Source organism: Eleutherodactylus coqui, chromosome 4 (genome assembly GCF_035609145.1).
Source record: "Eleutherodactylus coqui strain aEleCoq1 chromosome 4, aEleCoq1.hap1, whole genome shotgun sequence".
NCBI classification, from domain to species: domain Eukaryota; kingdom Metazoa; phylum Chordata; class Amphibia; order Anura; family Eleutherodactylidae; genus Eleutherodactylus; species Eleutherodactylus coqui.
The window spans coordinates 86,055,669-86,082,906 of NC_089840.1; the positions used below are offsets into that span (position 1 = coordinate 86,055,669).

Genomic DNA, 27,238 nt, shown 5'->3' on the forward strand with positions numbered 1-27,238 from the left:
CTATAAGTTACGCTTAGGGGCTAGAAGTAGGTGAGCTGCTGAGTCCGGGGGTGTAAGTACTTACCTTTCCCGTCACTCCTCCGATGTCAGCGCTAAGTAGTCCACCCATTTTAAGATTAGAATGGGCAAACTACTCTTCTGCAAAAAAACGCAGCGCACTGTTAGCTTTGGTTTTTTGTTTTTTTTTTGGATGGAGAAATAACAGAATGGAAGCAAAGCCTTTCCGGGTTTTTTTGGGGCGGGGGAGGGGAGGTAAACCCATTGAAATCAATATGGAAAAAACTTCAGTTCAGTTTTATTTCAGTTTCTCTCCTCCAAAAATTGAGCAGAAAGACGTAAACCCTGATCTGCCTCTAACGCCGGCGTGAAAGAGCCCTTAAACAGCATGGCGTTGAAACACGCACTAGTTTACAAACTCTCCAATGTTTTGTCTACAAGGCCAGATTCACACGGGTGTATGCATAGTTGCACACACGTGAGCGCAGTGGTTTTTCGGAACGGACATTATTTTTTTTGCGCACGCATAGCCGTATTTCACTGCCCTTTTTCTGCGTGCAAGTCATGTGCATTTGCAAAAAAATATGCACTTCTTGAAATGACTTCACCAGTCTAATGAGTTCCAGATGCGTTCTTCTTCCTACACAATTACTGTTTCCCGCATTTCCTGGCATATTTTGTGCGCATCCCTACTGACCTTATGGGGGCTTTTTGTGCGCAAAAGCACAGGAAAATAGAGCAAGCTACGTTTTTTTGTCCGACTGAAACGCGCAAGTGAAATAAGTGCATGTGAGCGAACGCATTGACATCAGTATGAATGTGGCGGTTATATTTACGTGCCACCAGATGGCTCGTATACACAGTTATAGTGACTCCAAGAATATATTGATTTTGGCAGCTATGTCATGTGACCCACCACGTGTTTCCCTACTGCACCTTAATACTATATAAATATAACATCCCTTGCTGGGATTCTGTTGGTTTTCACACATATGTGTATTTAATTACATCCACAATAGAGAATTGGTGCTGGGTGGTGACATTGCATCATCTGCAGGGTGGAGGTGGGAGCTGAGAAGGAACTACTTCCGGTTCACAGCAGAATGAATGAATGAATACACAAGCCGCTTGTCACTGCTCTCTATTTTCTACCCGGCGCTGAAAGAGTGTAATCTCTAGGTCACGCTGTGACGTCACCGACCACTCACCAATCACTCGTTAGTTTTTCCCCGGAAAAGACGGTTCCTTAAAAACCAAGTTGAGGCGTGGAACGCAACCTGTACCGGAAGTGACCTCCGTGAGCATTCTGGGATTGCTTGTAGTTTGCCTGTAACTTCCTCTTCAGCAAGATGGCGGGCGACGAGCCGGGAGTGACTCTGGGGCAGCCTCATTTATCCAAGCAGGATCTAGCGACTCTGGTGAGTTTCCCACCTTTGTGGTCTGTTATCACCTGAACGGAGCAGAGAGCTAATGCTGGAGTGTGAGGCCCTCATGACGGAGAACACATGACTGCAGGGCTTATCTCCTACCTCGTGTGCTGCCCCGCAGGCCCAGCCGTGAGGAGGTGGCTTGGTCTGTGGCTGAGCACACAGCTGCTCCCTAGAAATACACTTCTCACTACTGCCCTCTTATGGACCGGACGGATAAGGCTGGGTGCACACGAATGGGTTGTATTCTGCAGCGGAAGATCTGCGATCCATCGCGGATAGTAGTTGCGGAAGATCGTTGATGCGTTCGTTTTTCCCGCATATCGTCTACACGAAAGAAAGATCTCTCTCCTCTCCACCCAGCTCTTCTATCTATCCTCCTATCAAGTTGTGTGCCATGTGATGTTTCCCATTTCAATCAATGGTAAACCCTGGCCGATCCCCTGACACTGGCCGATCCCCTGACACTGGCCGATCCCCTGACACGGGCCGATCCCCTGACACGGGCCGATCCCCTGACACGGGCCGATCCTCTGACATGCGGGAGATAAGCGCTGGAGGATCGGAGTTTTGGTGAAGTGGTACGAGGCGTTTTTCCATGAAAACCCTCCCATCCGTAGGTAACGCACGTTGACAAGTGCGATAATGGGCCGTCTGATACCATGGTCGCCCCTGTGAACGTAGCCTGAGGGGCTTGTACACTGATCTAAGGCTCCTTTAGATGGAGCGATTATCGCTCACTTTTACTCGTTTGAACAATAATTCAGTGTAAACGCGATCCGACAGATAATTGTTGGGTTTTCGCTCGTTCATGTTACGCAGGCACACCAACCATTGTTGGCTCATTCACTTATCATTCGGTTTAACCAGCGCTTGCTTAGTCATTCGTATAACAGTGAATGTGAGCGATTGTTTGAACGAGCCAACGATGTATCTGCTCTATAAACTGTCCGCCTGCGCGCTAATAATGACCTCGCTCGTTCAAACACGAATCGGGCTGTCTATAAGGACCCTTATCGTTCACACAAGAATCGGGCTGTCTAGAAGGACCCTTATCATTCACACAAACAATGTCTGGGGTCGCTCGTGCAGCCCGCATATAAAGGCGCTAAAGCGTTCAGTCGTTTATTCACTGTACCAGTGAATGAGAACAATTTACGATCGGTATTTAGCGAACGCGCTAACGATGGTTTTAATACTAGCATGAAGCTAACAATAAGCGAACAAATTATCGTTTGATCGTCGGCTGTTTACTCTGAACGATTATTGTCCAAATTTGAATGATCTAGTGATTTATTTTTCCTCTTATTTAGGCTGGGTTCACACGGGGCGGATTCCCGTTGGAAATCTCGCGGTTTGGCCGCAGCAAAAACCGCAAGATTTCTGCCGGGAGAACCGCCGCGGTTTAAGCCGCGGCGGCTTTGAAGCGGCCTGGCCGCTCGCTCTTTCGCTGCGGCCGGCGCTCCCATAGAGGAGAGCGCGGCCGCGACGAAAATAAACAAAAAAGGAAAGGTAAATAGACATGCTGCTTCTTTACCGCAGCGGATTAGCCGTACCGTGTGGACGAGGTTTCTGAGAAATCTCGTCCACATGGCTGGCTAATCCCGAGATTAGCGGCCACGGGCGGATCTGCCGCAGCAAAACCGCGCCAAATCCGCTCTGTGCGAACACAGCCTTAATGTTTGTTCCGTCCAAACCGAGGGGCGATTTGTCCTGACAAGTGGCTATAACTGTCAGTGTAAACGCTCTGCACGAGTGCGGGCGACCTTAGCGGTGACATCGGCGGTCCTTTACCTGACTGTCGTCCCGTGTGAAAGGGCCATTACACTGTGCTCAGTGCTCCCTACTCACATATTCGCTCCCTCCAGAACAGTGGTTCCTACAGTCATCGGGGAACTTGAGCAGCATGGCGGCTGGCCGAATAACCTCCTGATGGTATGACATCCAGGGGATGAATTTCAAGAATTCTACTTTTTGTTGGTGGTTCCACCGGTTTATCAATATTTGCAGTGAATGGGCTGCATTTACACAAGCGATGCGGCGCACGTTGTGTGCGATTGTGAGGCTCAGAACTTGTACATTTTAAGAACCTGGTGTTTCCAATGGCGCAATATTGGGCCATAAACTCAGGCTGATATCACGCTCAGGAACACGCGATTTAAAAAAAATTTTTTCTCATGGATGCAAAGCATTTTTTGACCCGGTACTACAGGAATGTTGGACCCACAAGTGTTTACAGTGTTTTTGCACATCGCTCATGTATTTGACCCCATATACAACACACAAATTTTGCGCGATTTTCACAGCTGTGTGAAAGCAGCTTTAGGTGATTTGGCTTTGAGAACCAGATACTTTTCTGTATGGGAGCTAAAAACAAACCCACATCGCGTATACATGTCAATACGATTTTCATGTGAGTGTCGTGTGTTTCTATTTCACCTGTTTTGTTTTGTGTTTTTTTGTCCACATATGTAAGAAATGTACAGTGATGAGAATCGCATATATTTAATGCAAAAAACGCATCGCAGAAGCTTCAGGCTGGGATCGCACAGGGCGGATTTGCCGCTGAAATTCCGTGCGGAATTTCGCGGAGGCTAATCCTAGGATCAGCCAGCCATGTGGACAAGATTTGATCCGTCGCGGCAAAGCCGGTGTTGCGGCGCGGATTCCCTGGCCGCAGTATGTCTATTTTTTTTCTTTTTCTGTTGCAGCCATGTTCTCTTCTATGGAGGGTCCGGCTGCAATGGAAAAGCATGCAACCAAGATGCACCAAAACACGTGGCTAAGTGCCGTGGGTTTTGAAGTTGTGCTTTCTCGGCGGAAATCTCACGGTTTTTCGCTGTGGCAAAACCGCGAGATTTCCGCCAAGAATCCACCCCATGGGAACCCAGCCTAAGAAAAATTGCAGGTTTTTGAGTGCGATAGAAGTCCTAATTTTTTCAGCCCTAAGTCTCCCTCGCCTGTGTGAGTACGGCCTGGCATCAGTAGGGGTTATCTGTGGGTATAACAGAACTGTAAGGGTGCTTTTGGACGGGTCAGGTTTTCCACCTGGTGGAGCGAGAGCGGACCAACATGTATGTTTTCTATTACATGGGCTGAGAATCTGCACATGGGGATCACTTCTATGATTGATCGTCCCTTATGCCGTCGGAGCGTCGCTCTGTTTACACTGTGAGATGTACCGCTAATCGGTAAGTGGTTTTTATGCTCACTGAAACTGACCAATCGTCCAACGTCAGCACTCTGGAAAATGGCGCTCGTATGTCCAGAATGAATTAGAGACTCGTGTAGAAGTCTTGTTGGGGAACGGCAGTGATAAAGCCTTGGTCACACAGTGAGCGGCTCCATGACCTCATCCAAAGAGGTTGGGAAGTCTAGAACTGGCCACAAGGCAGCAAGTAGGGGTCCTGTTAGATAGGACGATGGTGATCGCTCAGCGCATGGAGGCCAGAGATCTCTTCCAGCTGCCCGCCTCCACTCACAGTATACAGGCCACACTATCGATGGATGGCGCTCCATTCACTGTTATGTCAGGTGGCTCTCCCACCTGCAGTGACAAGAGGGGGACATTGGACCCCCATTAGGATTGGTGGGGTTTTCGGCACTGAGACACCTGTGATCAGCAGGGAGATGACTTGTAATTCTGGTACAAGCCCTTTAAGGCGCTTCACTTATACCCAACATATAGCCATTCAAATCCATCAAGTGAGCAGACTGTTCAATGTGGCGTCATTTAGGCTGTTTTCACACTGACGTTTTTTGCTCTGCTTTATTTTAGTTGCTTTTTCTTTGCGACTTTATTGTGGTTTTTTTTATGTGGTAAATACAAGGAAAATATAATTTACAACGAGTTGTAATGCTGTTTTTACAGGGGAAATACGTAAAACACACGGGGGCATGTGTATGATTTTTCTTGGCATGAAAAATAATCAATTTTGGCACCCGTGCCAAAATTGCAACTTTTTGATGGTTTATGCTGGGTACTACCACTTTTTAAAAAAGTAGTCGGGGTCTATCATTCAGCTGCATCAGACGTGCTATTGTTTATGCCAGAAACGGTCAGCTTGTAGCTGATGTAGACGTCCGTCCGGCGCAGGTAGGTGCTCCCAGATGCAACAAAATGTATTAATATATAGTGCTGCGCAAAGTTTACTTAGACTGCCATACGAAACAGCGGTCTAAGTAAATAAGCCCCATTGTTTTTAGAACACTGTTTCTCTGCATTTCATGAGTGCATTAAGAGGGGTTCTCTGAGTACCCCAGATATTGGTGGCAGTAGGTGTGTGGGGGGCATGTAGGATTAAAAGTACAAACCTCCCGCTGAGTGCTGCTCCATTGATGCTCGCTGTGCGCCAATGTTCTGTTTACTCCTGGCTGCAATTGTCGTGTGGGTTGTTTACCAATGTGACTGCTACAGCCAATGGGAGACGGACAAGGACATCATCAGTGACTTCCCGTAAACCTGCATCAAGGCTTGTAATTTAGAAGCCCATGTGATAGTTTTACAGGACGTCAACGGGCCTTTTGCCCGGGTGACGTCACCTGCCAGATCCCTAGGTGATGAAGTGGTGGTCCAACGCCATGGTGAGAATATAGATTTGGCATAGGGGGGTCCAAAACTATATAAAATAAGTAACTCAGAAAATCCCTTTTAAACCGCAGTATGTAAATCCAGCCATAAAGTAGGGTATTAGTGTAGCTTGTCTCCACATCCAGCCAGTGTGTCTTACAGTAATGTACCAATAAGGAAGATAGAACAATAGCTTTGCAGCACCACCTATTGGATGGCAGCAGAGGTATTGTTCTATCTTCCTTATTTGCATATTACCCAGAGGAGCATGCACGGCCTTATAAGTCTCCTCACACCTCACCTAGGTGCTCTCCTCAAGGAGAGACAACACTCCTCCTGACTTGTGCTAATGTAGCATGTTCCCACATCCAGAAGTTGTGCCCCTACTGTATGAATGTGCCACTACTTCACAAGAACAAAACGAAATGTGCAATAAAGGGATCTGATGAGCAATTTCACCAACAGTGTCGTTGAGCGGAGCCTCTTGTTACTCCTGTTTCCACTAATATTCATAGCAAACTTGCTACTAGGACATTTAACTTTCATGAAATATCAATCTTGGCGAGACCCTCGTTGGTTTCAGTCCTGTGGATATTGATGCCATCCGTTTTGGTGATAGTTTGTTAGCATGGGAGTACTGAAAGCCATGCCAATTAGAATATTGGCATAAGCCGCCCATTCATCCGACCAAATGTGTGATCCAGGAGCAACGTGACACTGAAAAATGGTATGAAGCGTTGGTTCATTTCAGTGTAGAACTTGGAATAGTCTCTATTCTTGGGTGCTGTTTGGTCATTTCCACTTTCTTAAAGGGGTTGTCCCGCGAAACAAAGTTGGGGTTCAGCACTTCTGTATGGCCATATTAATGCACTTTGTAATGTACATTGTGCATTAATTATGAGCCATACAGAAGTTATTCACTTACCTGTTCCGTTGCTAGCGTCCCCGTCTCCATGGTGCCGTCTAATTTTCAGCGTCTAATCTCCCGATTAGACGCGCTTGCGCAGTCCGGTCTTCTCCGTGTTGAATGGGGCCGCTCGTGCAGGAGAGCTGCTCCTCGTAGCTCCACCCCGTCACGTGTGCCGATTCCAGCCAATCAGGAGGCTGGAATCGGCAATGGACCGCACAGAAGACCTGCGGTCCACCGAGGGTGAAGATCCCGGCGGCCATCTTCGCAAGGTAAGTAAGAAGTCACCGGAGCGCGGGGATTCGGGTAAGTACTATCCGTTTTTTTTTTTTTCAACACATGCATCGGGTTTGTCTCGCGCCGAACGGGGGACCAATTGAAAAAAAAAACAAAAAAAACCGTTTCGGCGCGGGACAACCCCTTTAATCTGGAGTCCTACTACACAAGTACCAAAGAGAAACTCCATTAGGATGGTTTCATACAGGGTTTTTTTAAGCCAAATCCAGAAGGGAATCCAGCAGAAAGGAGAAGTAGAAGTTCTTGCTTTATTTTCCATTGCTTTGGAATCCACTTATGGCATTAGCTCAAAAAAACATTAGAAAGCAGCATATGGCTTTTTTCCAAGAAAAAAAACCCCTGCTGTGAGTGTGAAACAATGCTGCAACCCCTTAGTGACGGCCCTTTTACGCCCTAGCTAAGTGGGCTTTAATCCTAGAGGACGTAAAAACATGCATCCGCTTAAGATTAAAGCCACGTGGGCTGAGGACATAACAGCTCCATGCTGTCGGTGCCCGCATGGAGCTGTCATCCTGGGCTGCAGGAGATGTTGCTGGGGACCGTGATCCAATGGATAGCGGCAATCACAAAGTTTTAAAAAAGTCAAAAAGTTTAGGTTTCACCTCCCCTCCTGGATCGGATCCATGGGGGAGGTGAAAATACTCGCCCCGGCTCCTCTGTGATGTCCTGGTCTTCCGGGACCCAAAGTCCCATTCTGCGCATGCGTGCCCGACGTCAGTCATCGTGCAGTGCACAGAGGGGCTCGCGCCTCGGGAAATTTGAAATCCCTCTGCTCCTGGCTACCATGTGTAGCCAGGAGCAGAGAGATGTCGTCAGGGACGTGATTACTGTTATCAAATGGATAACAGTGATCCTTAAAGTAAAAAGTGTAGAAAAAAGTTTGGGGAAAAAAAAAAGGTTTTTGAAGCTTATGTTTCATCTCCCCTCACGGATCGTATCCGTGAGGGAGGATGAAATGACGTACCAAAGGCCCCCGGATTTATCCGCGGACCTTACCCCAGCTTCTGCGCACGCGCCCGTCGCCGAAATGGCGGGCGCATGCGTAAAAGCCGTGGATTGCCAGGGTAATTTAAAATCTCTCTGCTCCTGGCTACAAAACTAAGCAGAGAGCCTGGAGATTTCACAGCGGGCCGCGGTGAGCGGTTCCTGGTCACGTGTTCACCGTTATCCAATGGATAATGGTGATCATGTAAAAGTTAAAAAAAAAACAAAAAAACGACGTTTCATCTCCCCTCATCGATTCGATTGGTGAAAGGAGATGAAACTTTTTACGGGAGGCCTCTGTATTTGAACCCGACGTGATCCTCCTGCCTGAAGCTTCCCGGATTCTACACATGCGACCACCGGCAAAACGCCGGACACATGCGCAGGAGTCGGGGAGCCCGGAAAACTTAAAATCTTGCTCCCAGCGACCAACGGTCGCCGAGAGCCTGGAGCAGTGACGGGTGGCCTCATTGAGTGGTCCCCCATCACATGATAAAAAGGTAGCAATCTACCTTGGGCTGGTCTTGCATGACCGGATAGGAATGACGGATTCCACATGCGTCTGATTTGCGGTAATACGCAGATCAATCGCATTGGATTACACAATTCCGCTCAGATTGGCGTGTCAGAATTGCGTAATCCATTCACAGAAAAGAGAACGCAGCAGGTTCTATTTTACCGCGGATATCCGCAGCATAGAGCCCATTGTGCTCCATGGTCGCGGATATACCCGCATCCCGTACGTAACTACATTGTGTACAGGCTGCGGGTACCCGGGTCATCGCTAAGCGACGGTGCGGAAAATACAAACAAAAAAAGTGTACTGCGAATGACCGCCTGTGTGAGTAGGCTGTTATGCGCAGTACATTACGCGGCCGTACGCAGGGTCACAGCCGGGCTCACAGCTGGGATCCGCTGCAGGCCTCCGCAAGCGGATTCTGCATACGGCCGTGTGAGCCCGGCATTATTCAGACCGCTACCTGTAATCCGTAATTTACAAGAAGCCCCGGGAACGCTCGCCTTCCTGCAGTTCCAGGAGCAGCTTGTTGAGCGCCTTCTCTGTGAGACCGCCGCATCTCCGCAAGCTTAAGGAGACTCACAGAGCGCCACTTTTTACACCCCATCCCTGCTGCTGAGGTCACGAAATACCCGCAAAAAAGCATGAGGAAACAGTCCTGGTCCACACACCCTGTTGGAGGCATATGAACACCAGGTCCCTGCTACACAGACTGCCAATCACGTGAATGGCCGTAATGTAATTCTACTCTCCGCTGCAATAAATTTGCAAAAGAACCTGATAAGACGACCTTTAAGAACCCGGTTGGTGTCGGTTACGTCTCCAGGTGTTTGTGACTGTTATAAATGCAATAGAGAGGCCGGTTTTACACGATCGGATTTAAATTGTGTCGTCCGCGCAGACAATCTGCGGTAAAACATAGGCATTGGAAGGCATGCATTTTTGAATTTTTCTTCACACTCGCACATAACAAGGGTATTCTGAGTAGGGAAGAAAAATTACATCATGCTCTATCTTACCATGGAATCCGCGTAGACTGCCTCCATTGATGTCAGGAGAGGCATGCGACCTGCAGCCCATACTCGATTAACATTGTGCATGGGCTGCGGGTACCCACGTCATTGTTAAGCGAAGGGGCGGGAAATACAAATAAGCAAGCAAAAAAAACCAACCTGTACTGTGCATGACCGCCTGCGAGCCTCCACGGTCATCCGCAGTACAGTTAATGGAGGTACACAGGGGCACCAGCCGGGCTCACAGCCCATCCTAACCTTTTGCTAGGCTCTCTGCATATTAAAGGGATAGTGCCAAAGGCTCCAAGGTCGCATTGGCGAGCGTGAGGATGAGGATGATGAGTGTATATAAAATGTACATTCCCCTTAATATAACATGTTTGTGGTTCCCCTTCACAGGATGTCTCCAAATTGACTCCTCTCTCACAAGAAATCATCAGCAGACAAGCCACAATTAACATAGGTAAGTTTCCTATAAAACCTGTGTGTAGATATTAGCCTTGGCTTTGTTCTTTTTTGGTTTTATCCAGGCTTCCTCAGGATAGGCCATATTTGATCGGTTGGGTCTGTCATCCAGGACCCCTGCCCATCGGCTGATTTGAAGAAACTGCGGTATTCATGCAGGTTCTTTAATGTTTACATCCAAGTAGGATCCTTTGAGTACTCAGAACGTCGTAACATTTTATAGTGGCCGTTCTGAGTACTGCAGGCTTGTCCAGTTGAAGTGAACAGATCACGCCTGCAGTACTCAGAACGGCTGCCATAAATAATACAACGTTCAGAGTACTCAAAGGATCCTACTTGGATGTAAACACTGAAGAGGCTGCAGCGCCCACTCCAGCACCACAGCCCCTTTAATCGGCTGATCGCCGGGGGTCCTTGGTGGTAGATTGCCACTGATCTGATATTGATACCCTGAGCCTAGATAATCTTTAAATCTGTCAGCTCCTATGAGTCTCATAAACTAAAGTAATGGACTCAGGAGCTGAAGCACTGACCCATGGGATGCTAGTTATGTTATGTGCGCTCCTGTGTAGTCCACGGGATGCATGTAGCCACGTACTGTGCAAGACGACAGCGGAGGAATGCAGATGAGGGTATAAGAGTTGCATCCACTGATTCCGTGTTCCAGCTCCCATGACCACATAATGTGTAACACTTGGGGCTCATGGGAGCTGACAAATTCTCTATAATATTTCTTTCTTTACTTCCTTTACAACTTGCATTTTATGGGCCCTTTATTTGTGCTTTCATAATTTGTCACGTGCACCAGGTCCAGGACGAACGTAGGGATGTATTCGCATGGGACAGACCGAAGAAAGTGAAGAAACAATAGAATCAGAATAAAAAGGGATAACCTCACCCTGACTTCTAGGAAGGAAGAGCCCTGCCTAAAAGTGAGGTTATCGTCCCGTGCCTCAGCCACTGACTCAATGAGCCATTGTCCAGGGCCGATTTAATTATAAAATCTGCGCATGTCTCCTGTGCGGGAGATCTGCACCTCTTGCCGCCCATTGGGATGCATTAGCATCCGCACGACAAGTAAAAGCATGCAGATTTGGGGGTTTTTTTGTTTGTTCTTTTTCTCCTCGGCGTGCGGATTGCACACACAGGAAGAAATCAAAGCACACTCCATTTTCCTGCGGATCCCACAGGGACTGCATCCATTGAAGTCAATGGAAGCCATCCCCGCCACGGCACACCCGCAGCTGTCACTGTGCAGATGGAAAGCAAAGGGAAAGTAGGAGATTTAAAAAAGAAAAAGCACTGCGCATGTATCAGGCGCGGTGCCCAACACTCCCAGAATCATTCGCCATGCTGAAGAAACTGTCTTTTCCTCTCCATGTCCGCGGGCACACATGGATTCTGTTCATGCCTTACACCCAACGGGAAGAAAACACAAACCAATAACTAAAGCACCACTTTTAATAATGCATAAATAAACAGGAATACTATTAACTTTAGGAGCAGAGCTGAGACAATAATCAGCAACACCTAGACCGGATGTCATTGGACGGACAGGGTAACACCCACATGCAAATTCAGTGATGGGGGGGATCACAAATGGAATACAGACAAACAACCAAAGGACACCTAAATAAATGGCAAACCACAGAAGCTTAAGCCTGTTGGACTACCTGGAACTGAGATTTCTTTTATGCAGGACAGATGTCTTCCTGTGTGAACAGGGGATGTACTTCTAACAATTTACTCACCTCACTGGGATGGAATGATCGTAGTGACGATTGTTCGTTCCTCTACACTTTGCATCCATGTAAAAGGCTCTTGAGTGCTGATCAGCTAGCTCTATTGTCAATCGGCCATCTATCTGCCCATGTATTAGGACCCTATTTACTGTGGTTCGCCTTACACTGTGTGGCTATACAGGGTCTGCCCTGCCGTCTGTGTTGGGATTGTGCTGCCTGCTTTCTGTATATTTTTGGTTACGTAAAGAACATTTTTGTGTTTTTTGACCTCCTCCTAAATGTTACTACTTCTGTTCTAGGTACAATCGGTCATGTAGCGCATGGTAAATCAACCGTAGTAAAAGCCATTTCTGGTGTGCATACTGTCCGATTTAAGAATGAACTTGAGAGGAATATTACCATCAAGCTGGGCTATGCCAATGCTAAGGTTGGTGTATGTATAGATTAGTAGTTGGGTTTTGTTATTGCACATAGTTGGGTATCCTATGTCTTTCTATATAGTAGAGTCCCTGAAGGATAGCCTGAAACGATCTAAAATCTGTCACTAATCAGAGGAGACTCCTAATTGGTCCAGTAGCCTTCTAGATTATCATCCAGTTCTGTGTCAGAAGCCAATGCCAGATTACAGGCTGCTACAATAAAGGAAATCGTGCATCATTAATGACATTGAAAATTTGGCTTGATGTAGTCACATGTACAAGCAACACATACATGTTAGGAGAAAAGGTCTCACTAAAATTCTGCCATTTTGGATTCCTTATAACCCTATGTGACTAAGTGGCCTACGACACTTGGAAGCTGAGGGGCTCATCTGCACCTTTTGCTGTTTTTGAGCCTTCTTGGTTGTACCTCTATGTAATATTGCTATAGTCTGTAGTTGCTGTCTTTTTCTGTAGCTGCTTCTTTGCACTGGTTTAAGGTTCACATCCTATGTACTTAATGATACCAGTGGGGAAAAATGTTAATTGTAGCAAAGCTTGTCAGAGCAATGAATGTAACTACTTGCATTGCAGATCTACAAACTTGAGGACCCTAGCTGCTCTCGCCCTGAATGCTACCGTTCCTGTGGTAGCAGCACCCCTGACGAATTTCCTACAGACATACCCAACACCAAGGGTAACTTTAAATTGGTCAGGTAAGTAGGCGCCGAACTATAAATATGAATTTCTATGATGAGACAGTATTCCGCTTTGCTAAGTTCACTTCTGGAAAGTTTTGGAAATGAGAGCTCATCTTACAGCTATTTGAAATGAAGCTGGAGGAACGGTTTACCTTTGTTCCCAGTAGTTGGGCTATGGTTAGACTTCAATAAACCTTGCAAATGCCTAACTAGTGTTTCTTAGGTACATGGAAAATGGATGTCAGAAAAAGACCACCCAGTCCATCTCGTCTGCCCTTATGTTCCCTCTTTTTTTGTCTTCGTATAGATCTCATCCCAGGCAGCTTGAATTCATTTGTTGATTTTCCAACTACGACTGTTGGTAGATTGTTCTAAGCATCTACTACTCATTCAGTGTTTTAACCCCTTAGTGACAGCCCTATCGTAAAACTACGCCCTGCTGTTGCAGGACGTGTATGGAGGGAGGTAACGGCGCTATCTCCCTCCATACAGCGCGGGCATCAGCTGTTTATTACAGCGGCATTTAAACCCCCCAAACGCTGTTCGGGGGTCCCGCACGCCCCCCCCCCCCCCCCCCCCCCGCGGTGAGATCGGGGGAGCCGTGCAGGTGTCATGGCAGCCGGGGGCCTAATGAATGGCCCCAGGGCTGCCTTAGCAGACTGCCTATCAAGCCATCCACACAGGGTGGCTTGAAAGACTGCCTGTAAAAAAGCAGTATGACGTAATGCTATAGCATTACGTCATACTGCAGGAGCGATCAAAGCATCGCATGTTAAAACTTCAAAGTAATGTAAAAAAAAGAATCAATAGTTTTTTTAATTGTTAAAAAAAAAAATCACCCCCCTTTTGCCATATCCATTATAAAAAAATCAAAATCAGAAAATAAAAATATGTATTTGATATCGCTGCGTCCGTAAAAGTCCGATCTATCAAAGTAGTGCATTATTTTTCCCGCACAGTGAACGTCGTCTGAAAAAAAATAAAGAACGCCAGAAATACACTTTTTTCAGTTACCCTGTCTCCCAGAAAAAACGCAATAAAAAGCGATCAAAAAGTCGTATGTATTCCAAATTGATACTATCGGAAACTTCAGGACATCCTGCAAAAAATGAGCCCTCGCTCAACTACGTCGACGGAAAAATAAAAGTTATTGCGCGCACAAAATGACCGCAGAAAATAATTGAAAAGAAATTTAATATCTTAAAAAAAAAAAGTACTACAGCAAAAAAAAGCTATACAAGTTTGGTATCGTAGTAATCGTACTGACCCATAGAATAAAAATATCAGGTCGTTTTTGTTGCAGTTTGTGCGCCGTAGAAACAGGACGCACCGAAAGATGGTGGAATGTCGGTTTTTTTCAATTTCTCTCTGCTAAGAATTTTTAAAAAGTTTTTCAGTAAATTATATGGTACAATAAATAGTGCCATTAAAAAATACAACTCGTCCCGCAAAAAACAAGCCCTCAAACAGTGACGTCGATGGATAAATTAAGGAGCTACGATTTTTTAAAAGGGAGTAGGAAAAAACAAAAATGGAAAAAAAGCAAAAAAGCTCCGTCACTAAGGGGTTAAACAAAAATAATTCCTGATGTTGCATCTGATTTTTTTTTTTCTTCCCCTTTATCCCCCACAACTGATCTCAAGTTTTGCCCCCCCTGTTCTTGTGTTTTGGCTTTCTAATAAAAACACTTCCTTCCTGAATCCTATTTATACCTTTAATATATATATATGGTTTTGATCATGCCCCCCCCCCCCCCTTCATTTCTTTCCTTCAGGATTTACAAATTAAGTCCTTCCTGATACTGCCCCCTTTATATGGAACGATTATCATTCGCAAAATTGTTGAAACTGATGGTTCAGGCGCTTATTGTGCTGTTTAAACACTGATCGTTCTTTGTTTCACATAATACTAATTGCTTGAGGAATGCACAATACTTAACAAGAGCTGGGCCCATCCCAAGCGGTCAATGCTCAGATAATTCCTTTTCTTTAGGGCTTATTTCCACGAGCGTATATCGGCCGGCTGATATACGCTTCCATCTGAGCAGTGCCCCCCTTCCCTCTCCCTCAATGACACTCTGCCTCTCTTCCCCTCTGAGCGGTTTGCAATGGTAGTGGGCGGGGCAGAGCTAAGCTCTAGATCCCTACCCGACCCTTGTCCATTGCCAGCAATAGGAGTGGGCGGGACAGAGCTGAGCTTAGCTCCGCCCCCTCTCATTGCAAACGCCAGACTGGAGCAGAGAGGCAAAGAGCTAGTGAGGGGGAGGGAAGGGGGGAACTGCTTAGATGGAAGCGTATATGGGCCGGTTGTAAAAACCCGACCGTTATATGCTCCTGTAAATAAGTCCTTAGACTGGGTTCACACGAGGCAGACTTTCTGCACAGAAATTCTGCCAGCAATTTTTATTTCTGGATAAAGCGGGAAAGTGGACGAGCTTTCCAAAAATCTCGTCCACGCGCTGCAGGGACAGGACTACATCAAAATGCAGGCGGCGAAGCCTCTTCAAAACCCACGCCAAACGACGCGAGTCTTAAAGCTGCATTCCTCCTGCGGAAATCTCGTGATATTTCCGTGCAGTCCCGCTACGGTCATTCCGTGGGATTTCCGCCCCGTGTGACCGCAGCCTTAGCCCCAATGTTCACGAAGCGCGCTAATTTTCAATGCGGATATCCATAGCGGATGCACTGCGGATCATCTTAAAAATGATTTTTTTAATGGCTTGCGGGTGATCGCGGATTGTGTTTTCATCTCCCATAGAGATGAATGGAGCCACATCTGCGCGGGATCCGCGATAAAATGGAGCGGGCTACAATTTTAGATCTGTGCGGAGCATCCGCAAAGCACCTAAAAATCAAATCTGCAGGGTTTAATTCAGTTGCGGACGCCCCATTGTTTCCTACGGGTGGCTAGAGCTGCTGATCTCCCGCATGGATAAAATAAATCGAATCCGCACATGGACATTGGACTAAGAAAATAAAAAATTCCGGAGAGAACACTACTTGGGCTGTGTTCACACAGAGAATTTGACACAAGTCATCCCATGTGTTTATTAGGAAATCCGCACTATACAGCGCAGATTTGAAATCTGCATCGTGGGGGGGAAAGTGATGTCAAAGTGATGTATATTAACCCCTTGAGTGGCGGGTTTCCTACCACCCTGTCGTGCCCACCAGGGCAGGTTTTTTAAAATGGTCTAATCATTGAATTTCAACTAGTTTTGCAGTTGCGTCTCAAGAGCCATAACTTTTTCATTTTTCCATTGACATGGCCATATGAGGGCTTGTTTTTTGCGGGACAAGTTGTGATTTTTTAAACAGGGGGGGAGGAAAAAAAGAAATGGGGAAAAAAGAAAAAAAGGGGCCATGTCATTAAGGGGTTAAATAATGTATTAACTTCCTTCTCTGGGTCATTACGACGCACGGATACCACATGTGTGATTGTATTTTTGATTTTTTTACAAAGTAAAGGGAGACAAGTGTTTTTATTTTTTTTTATAATTTTTTAACTTTTTTTTTAAATTTATTTATTTATTTTTTTGTCCCTTTAGGGGACTTCCACAGGGAACCCATTAGGACCCCTGATCACATTCCGGGGGTCCGATGGTGACAGCCCTTTACATGCTGCAGTTACAGCCCTTTACATGCAGCAGTCACATAGACTGCAGCATGTAAAGGGTTAACACAGCAGAGATCGGAGGTTTTCTCTGATCTCTGCTGTAAGAGCTGGTACCTATCTGTCATCTGACAGCCAAGCACCAAGCTCTCCCTGCCACAGAGACCATGGGCTTGCTTCTGACAAGCCGATGGTCTCTATGGCAACCTGTAAACAAAGCAGGAGGTTGCTGACATGTCGGCAATATCTTCTGCTGGTTTTTCAAAGCCCTTGCACTGCTCTGTGTGGGTCTGTGCAGGCAGAGCACACTGTCACAGCTTGTGGCATTGTGCTCTGCAGCTCCCATAGTGATACATAGCCCGGAAATCTTCCGGGCTATGTTGCTATGAGCAGTGGAGCTCGTCCCGGAAAATTTCCGGGCGTGCCACGCAAGGGGTTAAAGGGGTTTATCCAGGGAGAATACTATTGCTGACCTATCCTCAGGCTAGTTGATCAGCTGGGGTCCGTCGCTCAGGGCGCCAACCCATCAGCAGATTGCGTGCCCACTGACAGCGCCGCAATTACACAGAGACCGGAGTGGAAGTCTCTGCTCCGACTTCTGAAGTGGCCCCTCCTGTAACTGCTGGCACGGCTCACGTTGATTTCAGTGAGAGCCACGCTTGCAGTTACAAGAGAGGCCACTTCACAGAAGTTGCATCAGAAACTTCTGCTCCGACCCCCTGTGTAATTGCGGCACTGTCAGCGGGCACGCAATCAGCTGATCAGTCGGGGTCCCAAGCGGCGGACCCGAGGCGATCCTAAGGATAGGTCACCATTAGTATTCTTCCTGAGAGCCCCTTTTATAGAGACTGTTACCATCTCTCTGAGGGCAGTATAAGGTAGTGCCTGTCTCACTGATTAGTGATATGTTTGCTGTGTGTATCTGTGGAGTAGTTTTCGAGAAACTTGCCTTTTATGTGTAGCAGCACATACAAAGAGGACTACTTAAAGTAGTCCTGGATATTCATGAGCTGCAGCCAGCTCGACCCACCTCTCCAGCCAATGATCATCAGCCTTCTGCCAATTACTCTGCATAGAGAGAGCTGCCAATCATTGGCTGGAGGGCGGGGTGGGTGTGGCTAGCTGCAGCTCATGAATATTCAGGACTAGTTCTGTGTCTGGCTGCTACTAATTAAATGCACGTTTTCTCCCAATCTACCATACAGATCTACGCAGCAGACCTATCACTACAATCATTATGGCGGGCACGATCTATGATGCTCTGAGGGGGCTGCAAAAAGATGGCGACAAACTCCTTAATGCAAAATTAGTGTTGGGATGTTTGCAGACAGATTAAGCCCTATTAAATGGGAGTAATCCGTGTGCTGATCCACCGCGTTAGTAATGGTAAATCTGCTGCATACACTCAGGGCTCAATGTTTGATTTCTGCTGCAGGTTATGTGGTGGATCCACAGCGGATTCTTTAGACACAGATTATACAGTCTGAACATTGCCTTAGAGGTGTTCCCGACTGCCAAGATGGCGCATTAGTTGGAATTGGCGCTCCAGATAGGAGTGGGTTTGGGTCAAGCAGAGTCATAGGTCACACAAACTTTGTAAATACATCGTTTCAGCAAATGTCAAAGCTGTATTGATCTGTACGTTTCCCACAACTGCGCCTCTCAAGCCTCTCCTATCCTGTGTTCCAGGCATGTATCTTTTGTGGATTGCCCAGGCCATGATATTTTGATGGCAACAATGCTGAACGGGGCAGCTGTCATGGACGCCGCCTTATTATTGATAGGTGAGTTTGTATATATCATGGAAAGATCTTCAGCACTCCCTGTTGTACAGCACTTTGACTGGAAGATGGAGAGGGCTGATATATATCATTGAAGTGACTTTCCAAGCCAGTATCCTTTAGGAACCATCCCACGAGGACATGCTTGTTTTCCATTAATCTGATTAGCACTGAGGTGCCCTACTGGACACGGCCCATAAACAAGAGGCGCTGCAGTTTCTGGGGAAGCAGATCCCCCAGTTATACAAACCATAAAAGTGCTAATTGTGTCAGAACCAATATTTACAAGGAATGGAAATGGCCTAATAGTCCTGTAATGCCACTGAACTGTGCGGACTAAAACTAGACAACTGTTCTATCACATCCACACATAATATGCACTGGCGTTCTTGTCGTATTATTTAACCCTTTCCAATCCACTGTCTGACGTCTAAAGACATTCTGATTTGAAGGCTGTACAGCTCCGATGTCAGAAGATGTCCGGCAGGATATTCTTAGTGTATATTACTGGCCGCTCTGTTGTTGGAGGACTCTTCAGCATGTCCTATACCGCAGTACTGGCTCTAGCCAGCAGATGGCGCCATTGTATAATGTCAGAAAGAGAGAGACCCCTAGGAAACCTGAATCCAAAATTGGATTGCAAAAGGTTAATCTTGTCCAATTTTACATTTACAGCTGGTAACGAATCCTGTCCTCAGCCCCAAACCTCTGAACATCTGGCTGCCATTGAAATCATGAAGCTAAAGCACATCCTTATTTTACAAAATAAGATCGATTTGGTTAAAGAAAGTCAAGCCAAGGAGCAATATGAGCAGATCCTTGCATTTGTACAAGGTGAGTGAACAGCAGTGCACTTGTCTATGCCTAGAGCTGAAAGGTTTTGTTTAGCGTTCTTTTACAAACCTTCAGGTCTTGGCAGCGTTTAGTTGGGTAAACGTTTATGTGACTCTTCAGAACTATATGTATCAGATCTTACAAAGCGATTTCTAGAACACCCTTGATGGTCTACCAGTGATAATTGATCAGTCAACTTTGTTTTGTTCAATAAACTGTACTTTACTTGGTGTTTTAAGTAATGTGTTTTCTATGGCTCAGAACAGGACTGCAGTGTTAATTGTATGTACATTCTCCTAAACAGGTACAGTTGCTGAGGGTGCACCCATCATTCCAATTTCTGCTCAGTTAAAGTATAACATTGAAGTAGTTTGTGAATATATTGTAAAAAAAATCCCAGTGCCTCTGAGAGACTTCACATCTGAGCCCCGACTTATTGGTAAGTAACCTTCATCCTCGTTAGAGCATTTCATGGCCCGAAGGTTGGCCACTAACGTTCCCCCGATCATAGGGCTGTTTAATAGGGAGAACAGTCAGCCAACGAACAAGCAAATGCTTCATCAGCCGATGTGCGGCCGACTAGTGAATATTTTATGCTTACGAAAGTCTGCAATCGTCCCGCTTGAGCATGGAGATGTGCAGCCGGCCAATGATTACTCTATGAGGAATACATGATCATTTGTCTCCACATAGACCATCATCTGCCAGGTGTGAACAGCAGTGAATGAGTGCCGATCCACGTACTTTGATTTAAAACTGCCTGAGAGTCGGCCAGTGTGAAAGCAGCCTTTAGCTGCGGGTTTGTTTACACCGCGTATTTTGGCACATATTTCACTACAGAGTACGTGTTTCAAATGCACTTACAATAGATGTCCCATTGACTTGTTATTGGGAACCGTGTCCCTGTCTTGACGACTGTGTTTTTTCTGGAAGCGTATACTCGTTGTGGGTAAAAAGCCAAAACTGTCACTTTTTTTTTCCTACTTTGAGTCGATTTTAAATCAATGGGATTTCCAGATATGTCAAAATGCACGTCAAATGCAAAATAAAACCCCCGAAAACGGTTGTGTGCGGATTTTGATGCTGCGTATCCACAGCTGGTTTTAGCAGCTACCGCACTCCCCCTTCACTCACAATTCTTCACCCAATGTACTGTCACTCAGAAGGGGTGTGCTGGTAGCTCAAATAATTGGGACTTGTGGCGAAGAACTGTAGCTGCTGAAACCATCCCCCTCTGCCCTCTTTTCATTTAACACTCTGCTGATGGATTTTGCAAGAGTCTGGGTTCCCTATGCTGCAGTATGAGATACACGCAAGCATCGGAAATAAACTTTTTAAAGCTTTTAAAGGGGTTGTCCCGCGCCGAAACGGGTTGTTTTTTTTTCAATAGCCCCCCCGTTCGGCGCGAGACAAACCCGATGCAGGGGTTTAAAAAAAAACGGATAGTGCTTACCTGAATCCCCGCGCTCCGGTGACTTCTTACTTACCTTGCGAAGATGGCCGCCGGGATCTTCACCCTCGGTGGACCGCAGGTCTTCTGTGCAGTCCATTGCCGATTCCAGCCTCCTGATTGGCTGGAATCGGCACACGTGACGGGGCGGAGCTACGAGGAGCCGCTCTCCGGCACGAGCGGCCCCATTCAGAAGAAAGAAGACCGGACTGCGCAAGCGCGTCTAATCGGGCGATTAGACGCTGAAAATTAGACGGCACCATGGAGACGGGGACGCTAGCGACGGAACAGGTAAGTGAATAACTTCTGTATGGCTCATAATTAATGCACAATGTACATTACAAAGTGCATTAATATGGCCATACAGAAGTGTATACCCCAACTTTGTTTCGCGGGACAACCCCTTTAATAAAATTTTGTTAGATTTTTTTTTTTTTTATTTTATATTTTTTGGTTTGTTTATTTATTAAATACATGGATTTAATGGGGTGAAAAAAGCTTTGTGTCTACAGCCGTTATACCTTTTAACATATTTAAAGGGAATCTGTCACCTACTTTTAGCCCTATAAGCTAAGCTCATGGGCTGAAAGTAAGTGGCCAGCTAAGTCAGAGGATGTAAGTTTTTTTTTGTTTGTTTTTTTTTATACTCTCCTTCCTCTTCGTTTTCCCAATGTCAGCGCTGGAAGCCGCTGCTGAATGCATTGAGTAGTTCTGCTCATTAGTCTGCCTGTTCTACTTTTATAATAGGCAGATTACTTGGTGTGCTGCTCAATGTATTCAGCGGTGGCTTTCAGTGCTCACATCAGAGGAACAATGGGGAAGGTAAGTATAAAACTTACATCCCAGACTCCATGGGTTACCTACATTCAGTCTGTAAGCTTAGCTTATAGGGCTAAAAGTAGGTAACATACTCCCTTTTAAAGGTTTGTCATATCCCACCTCTCCCTTCTTCCCTTCAGGCTGTACAATCAAAGTTCTTTCCTAATGATCTTATCATCCAAAGTAAAAAAAAAATTGAGCATGAAGAATTCCAACCAGAATTGATCACAGTGTAAGGCCCAGTGTCCACAGGCGGATTTTCGCTGCGGAATCCGAAGCGGGTGTTCCGCTCTGGATTCCACCGCAATAAGCCTCCATAGCATGCTATGGTAAAAAGCTTCTACATGTCCACTTGCGAATAAGAAATTGCAGCATACTCAATTTTGCTGCGGTTCCTGCATGGACTACTTCCATTGAAGTCAATGGAAGCTATCCGATCTGCAGACCGTTCGCAATTGATGTTGCGGACAGGCGGTGGATTCCGCAGGAAAGCAGAAGTTTGAGGGGGGAGCAAAACTCTACTGCGCATGTGCATTGGCCGGTGCTTCTGCACGCATCCGCAGTGCATAAAAAAAGAAGACTGACAGGTAAGCAGGGTCATTGGGCGCTGGCAGGGTCTGATTCCGCTGCCCGCCTGTGGACATGAGGCCTAAATCCCGGCGCACCATTCTTTGGATTTTCTGTTTGTCTTTTGACAGTTTTTTTTTTTTTTTTGTTTTTTTAAAAAATCCAGTTGGTGTCTGGAATCTTGTGATTCCTAAATTCTACAGTAATATGTCAGCACGCACCAAGTTCTCATGGATGTTCCATCATACTCTTGTGGTCTTACTTTTTGTGATGTCATTCTAAAATGAAACCCTGAATTTTGTTGACGTGATTTTATAGAAACCGCTAACGTGATGTTTTGTCTCTTCAGTTATCAGATCTTTTGATGTCAACAAGCCAGGATGTGAGGTTGATGATCTAAAAGGAGGTGTAGCTGGAGGCAGCATTCTAAAAGGTGTATTAAAGGTATGGCTATTAGTTTCTAATCTATGCTTATGTCCTTTTTTACACTGGGCGGCAGTCAGGTGAGCAACTGCACGAGCGCCGACGTCACCGCTAAAGTTGTTGGCGCTCGTGCAGAGCGTTTACACTGACAGACTTCACTGCTGGGTCGCAGGCTTTTTGCTCCGCGCTTCACCTTCTATGTCAAGTGTCGAAGGGGAGAGTTTACACTGATCGACAAACAAACAATGTTTTTTATGCTGACTGTATGATTATCACTCAAATTAGTTTATTTGAATCAATTGTGAGCGATGATCGTCCCATGTAAATGTCTATTACAGCTACCAAAGTCATGTTTGGAAACCAAATTACTTGACATGAGGAGATTAGATCAGTGTTGTTGGCTCACTGCCTGAGCGCATTGCAAATTGCCTAAGTATTTAATACATGGGTTTTGCCAGCGCAGAAATTCATAACATGTTGAATGGATGAAGGTTATATTTTATTGGAGGATATAGTGGGCTGAACACAATGCAAAAACATGCATTGGCCATCAACCCCAGTCAAATGGATACCAATTGCTACCCACATCCTGGATAAGAGGACCATGAGCTCACCAGCAGATGAATGGCCCATTTGATCATTTTAGTACTTTAATTTTTGAACCCCGGCACACTGACAGCGTAATGTGGTCTGATCTGTTTAATATCTGTGTTCTGTCCTAAAAGGTGTTTCACTTTCCCTCCTTTCTTCTAATTGTTAGGTTGGCCAAGAAATAGAGGTTCGTCCTGGTATAGTCTCTAAAGACAGTGAAGGAAAGCTCATGTGCAAGCCTATCTTTTCTAAAATTGTGTCTCTCTTTGCGGAGCACAATGATCTACAATATGCTGCTCCTGGAGGCCTTATTGGTAAGTGGTGTGATGTAGAATAGTCTTGGGTTAGTTATTAATGCATCTAATTCTATGTTAACAATAAATATTTTAAGGGGTTGTCGAAAATTGGGAAAATACAGGTGAAATGGAACCTTCCCCTAACAAATGACATTTTTATAGAACGGTACAATATTGATAGCCTCCATCTGCGCTGTGCAAATCCCAAACCTATAACGTAACTGCGGCCTGCAGTGAGTGGACAATATAGTCATGTGGTATTACTTTTACTTTGAACACCCTGTGACTGAGACCTAGTCAGTACACAAACCAGTGGTGTGCCTGCAATGTAGACAGACCACACGGCTGCTACTGGGCCCAGAGAGCAAGGGGCATGGCTGGGGGCTGCAATGAATGACTCCACCTTCCCCCGTCAATCATCCAAGCGCTCTGTTTCATGAAAGAGGGTGGTATGCTATTGTAGTGTGCATGGCGCCATCTTTCCTTGGTCATGTGACTGCCGCTGGACCGGCTGATCTTTGTGTGCGCGCCTCCTCTTGTCCCTTTTTCACCCGGCTCCATCGAGGCCAGTCAGTAGCTATTGTCGCCTTGCTGCCTTTTGTGCTTAGTAACCAGAGAATTCGTAATTCTTATGGCACTGCATGATTTCTATATACGCCCCTGATACAGACCCCACATGGCCTGAACGAGAGTATGGACAGGACACAAATCAAGTGACATTATACAGTACAGCTTCAATTAATAGTGGCCCTCCACCGAGTGCTGGGACAGATTTCTAGTGACTGCAACAACTTTTTGTCGCACTGCCTATTATAATGTGTAGCATTCTACCTCCTCTGGTTTATGCAGGTGTTGGTACCAAGATTGACCCAACTTTATGTCGTGCTGATCGTATGGTTGGGCAAGTACTGGGTGCAGTTGAAGCACTGCCGGAAATCTTTACAGAGCTGGAAATCTCTTACTTCCTCCTCCGGCGTCTCCTTGGGGTGCGTACAGAGGGGGATAAGAAGGCTGCAAAGGTAAGGGTAGAACAGAAGTATGCAATGGAATTAAACTTTCTTTGTGTAGTGTATACATTTATAGCTTTAGTTTCTAAGAAAAATACGTATTTTGTGTATTTCAGGTTCAAAAACTGTCTAAGAATGAAGTTTTGATGGTCAACATTGGTTCTTTGTCCACTGGAGGTCGTGTCAGTGCTGTAAAGGCTGATTTGGGGAAAATAGTTCTTACAAATCCAGTGTGCACAGAAGTAGGAGAGAAAATCGCTCTTAGCAGAAGAGTGGAGAAACATTGGCGGTAAGATTCTACCACAGAACAACTGCTAACACTAATCTTATCAGACTTTAGGCCTGATAGTGTGTGTTAGACCTGAAGGTTGTCGGTTCAATCCGTGCTTGGTTCAGGTAGTCGGCTCAAGGTTGATTCAGCTTTCCATCCTTCTGAGGTCGATAAAATGAGTACCCAGCTTGTAAAGGGGTAAAGGATGACTGGGGAAGGCAATGGCAAACCACCCCACAAATAAAACAGAAACAGTCTGCCAAGAAAACGTCACGATGTGACAGCACCCTAACACGGCTTTTTACAGTAATTTAATGTTGGAACACCTGCTCTGCTGCATCATATCCCAGCCGTTTAACTCCTTAAATGCTGCAGTGACTAGTGACTGCGGCATCTATGTGGTGCAGACTGAGTGTTTCTGTACACTGCATGGGTTGCTATGGCAGCCAGTGACTTGGACATCAGGATTCACTACACTGTAGACCCAATTAGACCTTGCCAAAGGGAGACCTGTCAGTATACTACATAAGTAGTGTAGTATATTATGTAAGCAACCTAATGATTGTATGTCAGTCGAAAAACCACACGATTGGTATTGCCACATTTATAATGACTCACCTGTTAAAAAAAAAAAAGAAATGATCACTATATTCAATCCACATGCCGAGTGCTATAAAAAAGCCCAAAATAACAGTTTTGTTCATCTGCCTTTCCAAAGAAACAAATTGAAAAGCAAGCAAGAAAGTCATATGTACAAATAAAATTGACTAATCGCCCTGCAAAAATACAAGCCCTCATACTTGTCAATGGAAAAATATAAAGACTATTACTGTGCATACGTAGTACAACTTAAGTATTTTTTGGATAGTGACTATGTAAAATTTAAATTTCTTTGACTGTCTAAAGGCCTGTAACAGATTTATCCATCATGGGTTCTGGGGGTATATGAGGCAGGCCCAGAAGCTGAGCTCGCTTCATACCCAGCAGCTATCATGTGTGGCTGCAACGGTTTAGATGCTGCAATCAATGTTGACTGCTGTATCTAAGCAGCTGGTCACAAAGGGGTCTCCAATTCCTCATCTGTTCCCCCAATAACGTGATCACAGGGTGCAGTGGAATCCTGGGGCCTAGTGAAGGCTCTCAGATGTGCCCTAGATTAGTAAGCTGTTGTCAAAAGCACCGTACAAGCGATCAGATGATGGTTCAAGTCCCCTATGATTTCATGTGATATTTTCTGGCAAGTTGCCTTTTGAGTCTGTGCGAATCTTGATGGGAATTCTCCATTTCATATATGTCCGTGCCAGGAGAAGCCTTCTAGACATAATTACCGTTTGACCACAGTTTTGTTTTGCATTTTCCCTTCGTTATGTATACATTGTATTAAAATCTTGTTTCTTTCTTTTGTAGCTTGATTGGCTGGGGTCAGATAAGAAGAGGAGTGACGATAAAGCCAACTGTAGATGATGACTAGAGACAAATACCCCAATGCTGCTAAAATGTTTTTAAAAAGACACACTTGCTTTTGTATCACTTCAGCAAGTGCTACTAACTTTGATAAGTTAAGGCCCATTTACACTGAAAGATGATTGCTCAAACGACAGTTTAAATGACCATTTTGAGCAATCATCTTTGCATAAACTTTTAAGTAGCTAATTAGCAACTTAAGAGTTAAATGCAGACTGAGCGGGACACTGCAAACAGCTGCTTTGTTCTCAGAGCTTTCAGCTGGTATCCTGCTGAGCTGATAGCGCCAAGAACAGCAGGAGCTGCTTTGTTCTGAGCTATCGCTGAGAGCTCTGTGCGGGATACCAGCTGAAAGAATGCTGGTGTCCCGCTGAAAATTCTGGGTGCGGCGCTGATTTGGCTCATCGCTGACTTTTAGCTTGCTGAAAGTCAACGATGAATGAATAGTGCACAATGGCCACCCATTTAAACACAACGGTTATTGCTCAAAAGATGGCTTTTGAGCGATAATCATTATCTAAATGGGCCTTTAGCTCTTCACATCCCAGAAGTCAAATATTTACAGGGCCCCAAATTTCTAATTTATAACTGAGCAGGTTCTCAGCACTTGATGCTGTTCAGAGACCACCTGCTGTGTAACACATCAAATTGTATGCTTTTCTTACAAAGTATAGTACCATTTACTTCATTCTACCAGATGTGGTCAAAACCCTCAAGACCCATGTCACCAATGAATGAATGTCCGCAAAATAAACTTCAAAAGACCAACGGCTTATTTTATTTTTTAACTGTGTGCTTTTGTATCAAGTCGATGAAAGTGTTTCAGCACATAAATGGTTTTTAAAATACAGTTTAGTCCACTTAATGCTCTGGAAATCCTGGCCATCTGCTGCTGCAGACATCTAGGGGTGTGTGTGTGTGTGGGGGGGGGGGGGGATGTCTGCCACCCATTGAAGGGATTTGTGTAACCCTTGTGGTGATTGTACGGAGTCCACAAGGCATGGATAAGGGTAGGGCTTACTTGGTGATTTTTGGGTACAATGGATGGAAAAACCAAAGATCCTCTTGAGTCACAGGTGCCATG

General features: G+C 45.6%; 1 protein-coding gene across 1 annotated transcript; it reads left to right on the plus strand.

Annotated features, from left to right (window-relative positions):
* The first annotated feature begins 1,301 nt into the window (after positions 1-1,301).
* On the plus strand, positions 1,302-26,922 carry EIF2S3 (eukaryotic translation initiation factor 2 subunit gamma). Its single transcript, XM_066599812.1, has 12 exons — positions 1,302-1,415; positions 10,112-10,175; positions 12,219-12,346; positions 12,933-13,054; positions 18,341-18,435; positions 19,108-19,266; positions 19,571-19,705; positions 22,452-22,546; positions 23,286-23,430; positions 24,262-24,431; positions 24,536-24,708; positions 26,098-26,922. The coding sequence occupies exons 1-12, from the start codon at positions 1,347-1,349 to the stop codon at positions 26,159-26,161; spliced, it is 1,419 nt and encodes a 472-aa protein (XP_066455909.1). The 5' UTR covers positions 1,302-1,346; the 3' UTR covers positions 26,162-26,922.
* Positions 26,923-27,238: the final 316 nt, after the last annotated feature.